Raw genomic sequence first — 13,247 nt, forward strand, 5'->3', positions numbered from 1 at the left:
CCATAATCAGTAAAAGAAAGCAGCACTTATTTTAATGGACCAAAGCATTTCTGTGCATCTGTGGATGTGGGGTTGTCATAGCAACAGAAAGCCAAGGCACCAGGCAGCACAGAAACAGGAGTTGAGGGCACAGAGTTTGTCATCCTCGTCATAGACCCTCGAACAATTGATGGAATGATGGATCAATGACCTGTGAACTTATCAAGTAAAAAATGGAAAATGGTGATGGTTAAGTGCTTTACTAGTCATTGTACACACAGGTATATCACGGAATTACGTAAATCAGAAGGAGGGTTTGTCTTGAGGCGCTGCAATTATGAGACATGTTTTTTGGAAGTTAGAGGAACAAGAGCACCCAGAAGAAACCAACATAGGCCCACGAAGAGAGCATATAAAGTCCACACGTTAAGACACTGTCCGATTTGGGATTCGAACTAAGGATCTTCTTGCTGCTGGCATTTTCGCTAACCCACTAAACACTCAACCACCAGGCTATGACATTATTGACTTGTTATGAATTTGGTAGATCATTTCTGCTGACTTCAAGTGTTTGATTTATCATTTTATATGTTAGTGAATAGAATGGTGTGAGACCAAAATGATGCTAATCTTTATGACATAGATTTTTAGATTTACACCTACACACATTCCATGAGAACATAAGACCACAAACTATGCAAACTTCACTTTTAAAACTCCTTGTTCGAGAAATGTTTGATGGATGCACCCGTCCATATTCATGTAAGGCAACTGTTACTCAGCACAATCATCCTGAGGGGACGCCAACTCTGATAAATATTAAAAACACTCCTCAGTAAGTCCTTACTTTGGCCTCTTCACTGGCACTTTTTGACATAACAAAGTCAGTACATCTTCATCCAAAGCCAAATTGAACATTTCCTAAAACGATTAAGGAGGTATGAAAATAGAAAATCCACCTCTCAGTGGGATGGCCGTCAGGAGTACCAAAAAAAACAACAACAAAAAACATTGTTTCTACTGCTAAATACATTTCAGATGTAGAGCTATGAGAGAGATCTCCAAACTGTGAACTCACAAATACTGAGCCTTACTGTATATACAGTATAGTAAGTTTTACTTGTGACTGGCTCTACAATGTTTTTATATTAAGGCTTACAATCCTTTGAATTGACTGCCCCACCATGCTAATGATTTAACTTTAGTTCTTTTGTGCTGACAGAGAGGACATTAAACTTGCCGTGCCTTTTAGTTTTAAGTACATATATAGTAATTACACAGTTCAGCAAATTCTAATATTAACAATGCTGCATTGGTTTTCTATCACATAATTCTTAGCTGTCCTCAACATCAACAACATTAAAGCCACACTGCAGAACATTCCAGGTTATATGGGGCAGCGTCACAAGAGCAACTAAACTGAACATGTAAAATAAAAAGGTGTTCCTAATGATAAGCTAACACTGACAAGGCTCCTTGTGCTGCATATATATATTTAGAAATGAAGCCTTTTCCAACTTGCCCACAACACGTTTTAAATAAACGTCCTTGAGGCCCCCAACTTACAATAGAAAAGCCTAGGCCGCATTCATGAGGTTTTGTAATCGGGATGATCGGTGAAAGTGGAGGCCATGTACATGCACTCAAGATTACACTATGGCAGCTGAGTCGCCAAAAAGATGCAATGTTATTATTGTTATAGGTGAGGTACCTGAGTATATCTCCCTGCTCTTCAATTTCATCAGCAACTTCTTCACTCCTGCAAATGATGTGAAGGGAAGAAGCTTGTCACCAATACAATAGGGTAAACCCAATTTATTTTGTCATATAAATAGGGTACATGTGGAACACTTGATGCATTGTAGTGTTTTTGACAGGTAACCCACTTTGCATCTCCCGTCAAGCTCACCTACTCATTTGCAGCCGTCTTGTGTTGTGTGAAGGTTGTGTGTGGATCAGAGACAGGTATTCGGTCCTTACCTGTGTTCCTGTCCGGTATTATACAGCAGTGCTTCTGCAGTATGCCTGGCAACACCTACGGAAGATACAGATACAAATGCAAAATGATAAAAAACAAAAAGCTTATGGTCAACGGGGAAATTTAACCCAAAACCATCATAGCATCAAGTTTAGAATTCCCATTATTGTAATTATTTGCAGAATGCTCATCATGTGTGTCAGTAAACGCACAGTGAAGGACTGCGCTGTTTTATGACCAACCGATACATATTCATTTCTCACACCATTTGCATAAAAATACCCTTATTTATCATGTTTTTCGGGCACAATGATCTGAGCAGAGCAGCGCTTTACAGTGAGTGTTAAACCCCTCATCTGACAAGCGTATAGATTAAATGGTCCATGAAGACAAATATGATGGCAATAATTCCAGCGATGGGAAGCGTGCATTGGAATGAGAGAGAAGTGATTCTATCAGTCAGTGCGATGTGGTCATGTTGACAGGCCGGAGCTCTTCTATGCTCCATCAGCAGCTTTACTGTGCCAGCAAGTTGTAGCAGCAAGTACAACAGCCAATTATTGCACTGCCCACAGCCCTGGGGTGGCCCTGCTGATCAATAATGCATGCCTTGCGATCGATTTTATTAGGAGTTCGAGAAAGAACTAATTCATCCAAAGATGCACTGTACATCATAGTGTCAAGTATGGTCTGACAATTTATGAAGACATTATCATCGTCAGAAAGTCTGCAAAAACAGGCGCCTTTCTCTGTGGAGTTTTCATGTTCTCCCCATGTCCAGGTGGGTTTCCTCCGGCTTGTCCCGACTGCTCCTGACAGTTTGCCCTGAGTCACTGGTTCAAGAAACAATTTGCCTATGGTGTCTACAAATACAGATACACAAATGCATGTGTATACCTTCTCAAGTGCTTCCCGGTGGGATTGACAGTTTTCACTCAAGCATTCTCCTGAGATTTACTTTGGATCTAAAAGATAATGGCACAGTAATAAGAGATGTGGTAATTGCTGTGTAATGGCTCCAGCAGCTGCATGATGTACAGTTATAATTGATGTGAGCTGGCCTGGCAGTTCACACTCAGACTGAAAGAGTGTGAGAAAATAAAAAAGAAGAGGATTGTTCTGTCATTTAACCACAGAGATGTCCCTTTGAAACAAACCTCTCTCATCTGCCTCTTAAATGCACCTGCTTGTCTGCCTCTGACTCACACATGAAACAATTATGTCGAAAAGTAAGCAAAAAAATAGAGAGATTACAAAACAAATCTTAATTGGTCTTAATTGGGACACAAATCATGCTGCAGACTGAGAAGTTTGAATAATGACAATTTGGCAGCCCTAGACTAGAATCTCAACAAACTATACCTCAGCAATTAATCACAATGACGAACAAGACAAGACGATCAAATTGAAAAATAACAAAAAATATTATAGATTTCTGATACTTTCCTCTTCATCTATTCATGCAAATTACGATTGCGACATGTATTTTGCAGTAGAGCATACAGTGTGTCGTCGACTTAGGTTTATGCTCATCTCTCTCAATACTTTCATCTACAACATAAATGTGAATAAGGCCTTCTGAGCCGTGAAGCTGTAAACATTGTCTGCACACTAAAAAATGTGAATAAATTAACTGTATATTCAAATCCTGAAAAATGCAGTCTTTCCAAAAATATCTTGCTTCTTTGATCATCAGCGCCAATGCAAATTAAGTGTACTTCAGGCTATGTGTGAACACATCAAGTACTTGTGGAAAAGACTCAAACCCCAGTCAATGTAGCAGTGAATAAAAGCAGAATCTCCTAAATGTTTAAACACACCGTTTATGTTGTTCTTGAGTGATTTGCTGATGTTACTTGGTCGGCCAGAAGTCCATCACAGTCTACATCACTGGGGGAATTCAAGTTTCCTGTGCATCTTAAAACAGTTTGTGAGAGCTTTGCCATGTTCACAGAAAATGTTGCGAGGGTGCCTGGCAGTTTGAGAGTCACGCTTCAATAGAAGAATCCACAGCAGTTTATTTTCAAGTAAAGTGAAGTAAAGTAAAGTAAAGTGATTGTCAATTTGACATTCTTCAGTAAATTGCTTTTTTTTTTTTTTGCCACGTGGGTGTTCACTCAACTTATTTCCCCACACTTAGATGAGGTTCTTGCTTTCTGGTCTGTGAAGTGACGCACAGGGAGACCCCATAAGAACTGTGACATGTCATTTATTTGCTTGTCATGTTGTGAATGTGGCATGAATGCGCCCCCCTGGCAGCTGTCCACCTACAACCTTCATCTTAATCATAAACAATAAACCACAATTGCAACATTTCATGCTCAGATTCACTTGGACTAAGATTCTGCTGATGGCTACACAGCGATAATTGCATTTGCTCCATGCTTACCGCCCCAGTCAAGCATTTCTTCGTACCACCCCGCATAACAAATTATCTAGGGCACCAAGTATATAACCAAGAAAAGACACTTCAATTTCAGTCACCGTACTTTCTGCAAAATACTGATACACCAGATCATAGTCAGAGCTAAACTAAAAACTGCCAATGCCAGGAGATGCTGCAAAGATCGAGACTAAGAAGGGGTCTACATGAAATAATTACTCTTAAAGAACAACTTTACAGATCCTGCATAATTGTGACAACCATACCATAATTTGAGCAGGGATTTAAGACACTTAAGTGCTTTCAGGAAAATGCAGTATCCATGTATGACACACACATATGTTTACATAAACCAGTAGTGGACAAGATGCTTCTCACCGTGATGGCTAAACTAACACCTTAGCAACAACATGAGCCCGGCGGGTGAACAACAATTGAGCGTCTTGAGAATTACAATGAATAAGGCAGACTATTTTTAGCACCTCTGTGATTATGATGTCTGACTATTTGCTCTCACAGCGGCGAGTGCTGTGTCACTTATAAATTGTGTAATGTGTGTATGTGCCCTTGGTTCAGCAGCAGCAGCAGCAGCAGCGGAGGCAGCGGAGGCAGTGCAGGAGTGGCGCTGAAGCAGGCTTTCTATGCAAGTTCACTTCTTTTGTGGCGCTCAATTCTTACAAATCCATGGGAGCTGAGACATCAATACTTGCAAGTTGCAACTACACTGAATCGTAAACAACATGATGTAGTACAATTGGGAAAACAGTCTTTTTTTCCAAGAGGTACCCCTGAAATCTCTGTGAGACAAGCCAGCAAAATACATAAATCAGGCTCTGCTAAAATCATCTTAATGGTAATCTACCTCTCACCCACTTCTTGCAGGCCAACTCGTAAGTAACACTTTCAAGTTAATATAGTAGTTACATGAATGTATCCACTTCCCTTTTCCCACAAAGCTTACAATTGCTCCAAATGTTCCCTCATTCAGCAGCACAGAGCAAAACTCATTGGCAACTGCCAGCCTTGGACTTGATCACTGGCAGTCAAAATCAGCAAAGGATGTCCACCCACAGAAACTGCATGTAGAAACGTGTGGCGATGAGGCTAATCTGACAGTTTAAGGAGATCATTATCCAACAAGGATTTAAAAAAAAAATGAAGTATTGGGGTTCATGCACATAAATATTATACAATATTGTATGTGTGCTCAGTTATGTCACAGGCTATAGTTACCATATTTCACAAGGGTGTAAGGATGAAATACAAATCACCCACATATAGTGCAATATTATGTGATATGCGCAAAATAACTTAGTTGAAATCAATAAGCAGTAGGCACAGGTGCGAAGAGAGAGTGCGTTTACCTTTTTCAGAGCTGACATTCTACTTTGATCCTTCTCCCGCAGCGCCTGTTCACATTGTGAGGTCCCGAGCCAAGTTTGGGGGGTGCGCAGATCCTAACTCAGCCCGGTGCTGATGCTGAGCCATGAGGCTGTTTAGTATTCTCATCTCTCTCCCACTCCACACTCTTCCAAAGTGCCACTGCTGGCTGCCTGTGCGCACGCCCCAAAACTGATGTCATTCCACAATTCAGACACACGGGGAGCTCGAGTCATCCACACAGACACGGCGTGTAAAGCCAAGGGACCTGGGGGAAATACTGGAGTCGTGCAAGTATAGTCGAAAGTTTTAAGAGAAAAGCAACGGCACGTGTTCTGCAGCTGCATTTAACATTATATTTAGGGTCTGCACGAGGGAAAAGTAAATTATTATATTAAAGACTTCAAAAAGTGTAGAAACAATTACGTGCATAGACTATTTTGCATACTTACGTTAAAAAAAAGTTGTTTATATCTGAAGCGGAAACCACGTGGACAGGACTTCCGGTTGTGGAGCAGCTACGAGAAGAGCTGCAGTGATCAACGTCTGGAAATATTTAGTTGTAATATTTTGGTGTATGACTCTTTTCCCGTGGTCGTTGAAGTATTCCACAATTGTATCGAACACTTGGTCCTCTTCTCATTTTCCGCATGGCACTAAGACAGAAAGGTGAGCGTATTTGAACATGTCAGCTACTCCCACTTTGCTTGCTAAGACCATTTGTTTTTGCTAACTGCAATAAAGCGAGTAAACAAAAGCGCGTGGCCGCCTGTCAAGCTGCCACACCGTCTTGGATTATTTCGATCTCGCGACATCGTGACTTGCCATTAAATCATGCTTATACATTATGCACCAGTTAAAGTCATCCTGTTTATTTACACATGGTGGACCAACACCTTTGTCATTTTAACAGCATTCCAGTCCAAGGTTCTACAGAAGCTTTATCCAGCTGAATCCGAACCTGTGAAGGAATCCATTGCAACTCCAAATGTCGATGCTTTGACTCGGAAAACTTTAGTTAAAAGAACCATTCAAGGAGACTCCGGTAATAAATGTTTGATATAGTCTTCTTGCTGCTTTTAATGTGCCCTAAGTTTATTTGGTTATTTTTCACCAATTTAGGGAACAGTAGCACCGCAGCCAAACGCATATACACAGTCATACCTCCTCCAGCAGACTACAAGGCAGAGTCAGAGAAATGTGCCACACACTCTGAGCCTGAAAACCTTCCGAGTGTTGAAGAGCCAGATGGTAAGTGGACTTTTTTATTTATTTATGAACTTGCTAGGCACCATAAAGCCGGGAAAGGTTTACTGCCTGTGTCTGTTTTGTTACGGCCATGGTGGCTTTTGTTTACGATAGGAAGTAAGAGTTAGATGCTATAAAGTTGGACCGATCAATTTTAAGTTCATCCATAATTTTACCATTACAAGTTACAACTTTTAAGAGTATACATAAAGAAGTACAATAATTGTACATTATGAATTTGAATAATAATATTGATGCGTTATATTCAGTTTTCTTTAATCATTGACAGAACACAGTGGAGATGGAAGTAGCAGCGAGCAGGCACCAGAGGAGAAGAAGAGGCGAAGAAGGAGAAAGAAGCGGATGGACATTGTGCCCACTCTAAACCAAACAGCTGTGAATGAAGGAGAGGAGCGTCTGAGTAAAAATAAGAAGAGGAAGCTGAAGAAGAAAAGGCATAAGGAGAAGCTACTCTCCATGGGTCTGGTGCCACGAGCTGCAGCCGTAGAGTTCACCTACGAAAGAGACGGATTGAGGCCAGTGGAGGACGAGAAAGAGGAGGGCAGCTGTCAGGGAAATTCATAAGAGAGGAGGTGAGTCTTGTCCTACGCAGATGTATGCAGGTCTTTACATAAGGTATTTTCCATGATTGATCAAAGAAATACCTGCAGGTGCAGATCAGTGCATTTATTATATTATAGCAGAAGAGAGTGCATGCCATTTTGTTCACAAAGAGAAGAAATTCATTTATATAATTTATAGTACCGATCAAAAGTTTAAAGGAATAGGCCACCGTTTTTATATACGAAGATATGTTCTTACCTAACCTAAGTCGTGTTAATATATCCCCGTCTGGTCTTTGTCCGTGCGCTCTGCCAGGCAAACGGAGCACATACGCAGCCTCTCCCACATGTCATATAGCTCCGAAAAAGCTCACGATAGAAGCTACCAAGCTCTTCCACGTGTTCCCTATTTAAATAAAGTTACTTGAAGTGTTTTCATGCGAAGTATATTTACACAGAAATGTAACATGTCGATTTTATAAGCAAATAAAAAGGGGAACTATATTGTGAGGCACTTCACGTAACTTTATTTAAATGGGGAACACGTGGAAGAGCTTGGTAGCTTCTATTGTGAGCTTTTTCGGAGCTATATGACAAGTGGGAGAGGCTGCGTATGTGCTCCGTACGCACATACGCAGCCTCTGTCCGTGCGCACAGGGTCTTTGTCCCTGTGCGCACGGACAAAGACCAGACGGGGATATATTAACACGTCTAAGGCTAGGTAAGAACATGTCTTAGTATATAAAAACGGTGGCCTATTCCTTTAAGACCATTTCAAAGATGGCAAAAAATCATATTTTGCATGGTTGGACTTTATCAAAGTTTCAAGTAGAACTTCAATATGCAACAAGAAGAAATAGGAGTGAAACAAAAATTAACAATTTGAGTAAACCTTTTATCAAAAACAACAATTAAAACAGTAATAGGCAGTTTATCAAAGGTTTAGGGCCCGTGCCTTAAAAGGCCAAATTTAGTGTTATTTTCTGTCAGGTATTCACACTGTCAAAGATTCTCATTTTGAACGTGGTCGTTTGGTCGCAGCCCGCCATCGCTGCTGAGGTGGGATGCAGTAAGACAGCTATTTTGAATTTCTTAAAACATCTTGAGGGGTATGGAACCAAAAAGTCAAGTGGAAGACCCCCCAGAGGATCCAATTGGCTGTCCATCAAGACACTGGTTGATCCTTGACCCAAAAGAAGGCCGTTATTGGCGCCGATTGCAGCTCAATAACCATCAGACGGCATCTGCGACTGACGAGCTTCAAAAACAAAAAAACGTCTTCAGAGGCTTCGTCTCTTCTAACGCCACAGAACTGCCTGGCTGAACTTTGCAAGAGGGCACCAAACATGGGACATTCAAAGGTGGAAGAACGTTTTATTCTCTGATAAGAACAAAATGTTGTTTCCAACACTACTGGCGTCACAAGCAGATCAACGGCCGACCTGAGATGTTTTCTATGCCCCACAGTGGACGTGGCGCCATAATGGGGCGGCACGGTAGCACAGCGGTTAGCGCTCGTGCTTCACAGCTAGAAGGTCCGGGTTCGATTCCCACCAAGGACTGGGCCTTTCTGTGTGGAGTTTGCATGTTCTCCCCGTGTCTGCATAGGTTTCCTCCGGGCACTCCGGTTTCCCCTACCAGGCCAGGATGAATGTGAGTGTTTGTGAGTGCACCTGGGGGACGACGGATGGAAATTAGCCTAAGGCTACAATCCAGTGTGGCTTGTTTACATTCATGAGACCCATGTATGTTCATTAACATGCACTGTCCCTACCAAATAAACCATAAAAAAATGATCTGGGTCGCTTTTTCCTTCAGTGGAACAATGAAGCTTAAGTTGAAGAGAGCATCCCTCATGGGTAGAGGTCCCTCGTTTGTTCGTCTGTGTGGTAACGACGGGGTTTTGATTTGATTTTAGGCTTTAAGAACAAAGGTTTATTGTCATTTTTGTGCTTTTAGAGTTGAAAGTAGTGTCTTTAGAGTCGATAATATCGTTAATTGCAATATTTTCCGGTCTCAATATATCGAACAAATTTAACATCGTGAAAGGCCTAATGGAAAGGGAGGTTTATAAAAAAGACAGTTCCAGACAGTATGCCCGTCTTGAAACCGTCCCTTGAAATGCTCCCACTCACATCCTGGAAACACTTGAATCAAACATGCTGCAACTAATTTTTGAAATGCTTAACAAAAACAGTGGAGCTACTCATTAGTGAATTCATGTTCATGAACTTTGATTTCTGTTTTGAGCAGGCTTCGGGCCTGAATTTTGTCATGGTATACTATTATGGCACAGTTTTCTAGTTTATTCTTTTTTTTGCTAAAATAATACACATGCCGTGCTGTCGTGGCGTAAGAGAAGCTTATTTGTTTGTTTTTCCAAAAAATACAAAAATAAAGATCACCATAATCAGCAAAAATCTTACCTCACAATGAACAAAAGGTTTATGCGAGAAAAATGTTTTTATATTCTTTATGCTTCAGGTCTCGATTCTCATCTGTCTGGGGCAGCGGATGCCCCACAGACTACCATAGCCTGAAGATGTGAATCCACCTCTGTCCTGAAACCACTCCATGCCCTTAAAACATCTACTGAGAGATTCAAATGGACTGGCAAAAGCACCGGAGGACATTCACAGCTGCTCTACCATGTCTCCTAGTACGTTTAAGGGGGGTTATTGTCAGTTATTACCCTTCATGTTGTGCATGTTGGTCTTTTCTTGTTGGAATGTGCTCGCGGCCCACAGTTGACCTGCCCTGTCATGTTAATACTTGCCCCTTGATTGTCCGAGCTTGCCCCAGAGTCTGTGGATTCTGTTGATCTAGTTGTTGCACCTGTCTGTACTCGTCTTTGTCCGCCATCACTTGTAAGAGCTTGCCTTTAATGCAGTTTTCTGTCTTACACATGACCCTCTGCCAGAATCAACATGTTTGAGCATGTTCTTGTTGTCCTTAACTCGGTCACCAACCTAAACATATGATTCCCTGGGCACGTTGTACCACTGGGTCTTTGTTTTGGGGCACTGGTGTGAGTGACTGCGTAATGGGATCACTTGGGACACTGCTTGCTTTCACATGCACTCAAGGAAGGAGTCACTGCCATAGTCATGAATGGGTACCAACTGTTGCTCGGCGCTGTGTGTCTCTGTCACCAGGACAACCAGAGTTAAAGCCTAAACTCACTACCCACGTTTGAGTCGACCTTACAAAAACAAGGTTCACAGCTTTTTTCAGTCTTTCCGAACTTTTTATGTTACTGTTCAAAAATATTCTTCTCTTTTCTTCAAATTTCATATCCAATGTCCAATATCTTTGTGGAAGTTTTTTGTTTGACTTGGGCATTTATGAGTGGAATGTAGGTTGCATTTGTAATCCTCCATGACTAAGCTTTTGTGAGTTATAGTGCAAAAGATTTAATTTCTTTATTCATCTTAATTTGTTTTGCTTTTGTGTTTCAGATGACACTGCTGTGGTCCACATCTCTCATTTTGCCAAACTGGAAGATGTCTAATTTTCTTCTATGAAGTAAAAGAGCCACAAAGATTTAGATTGCATCATACAAGAGGCTGGCGAGAGTGAACAAGTCAAGATTGCACTGACTGAATCTTTTTTTAATATACATTTAAAGAATACCTTTTAAGACTGTCTTGGGTAGAGACCTAAATTTATTGTATTTACCAATGGACTTTGATCGACTTTACTACCTCCCAGGGTGCTTGTAGCTCAGTGCTTCTATTCTCATTCATTTATACACTGTTGATGCCAAGGAATGGAGTTCAGGTAAAGTTCAGGGAATTATCTCGACTGGAGAGGGTCAGTGCAATGACTTTTCCCTATGCTCAAGCTTATGACAAGGAGCATTATGCAGTGTGCCCTGGACCTCACACTGTCTGGAGGTAAACAAAAAAAAGTTTTTATAATAAATTTAGATATTTGTAAAAAAATATTCCCTGAAATATGTTGTTTTCTATGTTATTTAAGTGTGCACTATGGTAACACAAAGAAAGTGAGCAATTCAGAGTGTCCATGAGTGAAAGGCTGGCCACAATACTCTAGAACAGGATTTGACAAAACTCATTAGGGCATTAAGTAATAAGAACCATTTGAAAGTGTCTTTTACACAGAGTAAAAATGGACGCTCATAAGAAGGGAAAAGGGTTATATGTATGGCAGTCTCTGGAGAGAAATGCTATTTAGTAACGGCTTCAGTGATACAATTTCGACTTAAATGCAGGGGCACCGAGGCCAGGAAAGATTTGTGAAACAATGAGAAATGTGCTAACGAGACAAACAAAGCGAATACTACATCAGCAGAAGACATGTAAGGGAAATTATTTTTTTGTTGGATACAAACAAAGTATTATCCAGTCCAGCTTGTCTTTAGGATTGTGTCCACTTCCAATTAATCCCCTTAGACACCACCTGCAGACTGCGTTACGTAAAGACCAAAGCAGGCGTTATAAGGCTGAGCACAGTGTCCTTGATCACACAGCGGAGCTCAAGCTGAGAATCCACACCGGGCGACCCCTCTCCCAACCCGGGAGTCCCGGAAGACGGGAAGCTCCAGGATGTTCTTCACAGTTTCATTCCTTCCACGGCTGACTCCAGGATACATCAGACTACTGCAGGTCAGTATCAAAGAGGCTCTTTATACACACAAAAAACAACCATGTGCCATTTGAAATATAAAAACACACAAGGATGCGGTTATTATTATTTATGACTATACAATCCTGTGTTCATTAGGCCCTTATGTTTCTTCTGAATTTAATGTTATTTGACTGTAACAAGAACATTTATGCATCTATTTTGGAGCTTGGCAATAGGTTCTTAGCATGGCAACTTGAAAGATGAACATTTAACTTTAAATACCTCAGAATGGTTACTTTTATGAGTCTGTGAACAGGTTTAAGGCAGAAGCTGTGAATCTTTTATCTCTCCCTGCAGAATTGTATTGGACAGAATTATGAAATGCCAGAAAAAGACCGTATTGTACGCTCTTCTACTAAAAATATGAGACTGCGCCTTCAGTAATTGCAGGGTGCTTTTAGTTTGAGCTCATAAAGCACAATCACCATTCTGTTTGTGCTTTTCACAAACAATGGGGAAATCGAAGCCGGTGACAGTACATTGCGTAGTAAATGGAAACGAGAAAGTGGATGAGTGAGAGAAAGGAATGGACAGTTTTAACACAGCCCCATTAGAAAGTATGATGTTTCTATTACTTGCACGTCTTTAGTCTGCATTATTGTCAAGGGCTCACTGAGGAAATGGCCCACATCGCAAAACAGATGAGGTTTCTATTCGACAGAAAAGATGCCTCACCATTTGGTAAATGACGGAAAATGGGTTTTTAATCTCCTGGGGTTTGGTGGCAGCACTGCATGGGACTGAGGAGGGCATCTTGCATTTTGATACTTCAACGCATTTGGTCTAAATGTGAACATGTCGCTTAATTAGACACTTAACCCTTCTTTTTCAAGACTGTAACCAAAAATACCGTTAAACTAAAACCAAACTTCAAAATAGTTTGTTGAATTCTAACATTGTCATTCTCATCTGTTCTGTCACTTTCAGACCCAGACTTACCATAATGTGGCAGTGGCACCTCCTATTCAGAGGGCTGTTCCTGGTGTGGCCATGCTGCTGGGGGCTGTGGGGATAGGCATGTGTGGGTACAGCTCCAGACAGTTGGCCCTGAACCACCGCCCCTCCA

General features: G+C 41.2%; 2 protein-coding genes across 6 annotated transcripts in view; one reads left to right on the forward strand and one right to left on the reverse strand.

Annotated features, from left to right (window-relative positions):
- dlgap2a (discs, large homolog-associated protein 2a) overlaps window positions 1-5,874 on the reverse strand; it is a 127,467-nt gene extending 121,593 nt beyond the window's left edge. For 3 of the 5 annotated variants that reach the window (XM_079573993.1, XM_079573994.1, XM_079573992.1), the window contains exons 1-3: window positions 5,705-5,874; window positions 1,960-2,014; window positions 1,691-1,738 (exon numbers count right to left, since the gene is read on the reverse strand). In XM_079573993.1, the coding sequence (XP_079430119.1) occupies window positions 1,691-1,738; window positions 1,960-2,014; window positions 5,705-5,722 (121 nt within the window). In that variant the 5' untranslated portion in view covers window positions 5,723-5,874. The remainder of the gene's footprint in view (window positions 1-1,690; window positions 1,739-1,959; window positions 2,015-5,704) is intronic. The other 2 variants (XM_079573999.1, XM_079573998.1) reach the window with 1 other exon arrangement.
- A 928-nt stretch (window positions 5,875-6,802) lies between these two features.
- On the forward strand, window positions 6,803-11,450 carry erich1 (glutamate rich 1; the record flags this gene model as incomplete). Its single annotated transcript, XM_079574271.1, has 4 exons — window positions 6,803-6,971; window positions 7,258-7,561; window positions 10,016-10,190; window positions 10,990-11,450. The coding sequence occupies 2 exons, from the start codon at window positions 6,803-6,805 to the stop codon at window positions 7,551-7,553; spliced, it is 465 nt and encodes a 154-aa protein (XP_079430397.1). The 3' UTR covers window positions 7,554-7,561; window positions 10,016-10,190; window positions 10,990-11,450.
- Window positions 11,451-13,247: the final 1,797 nt, after the last annotated feature.

The sequence above is a fragment of the Gobius niger genome (genome assembly GCF_951799975.1).
Source record: "Gobius niger genome assembly, chromosome: 16".
NCBI classification, from domain to species: domain Eukaryota; kingdom Metazoa; phylum Chordata; class Actinopteri; order Gobiiformes; family Gobiidae; genus Gobius; species Gobius niger.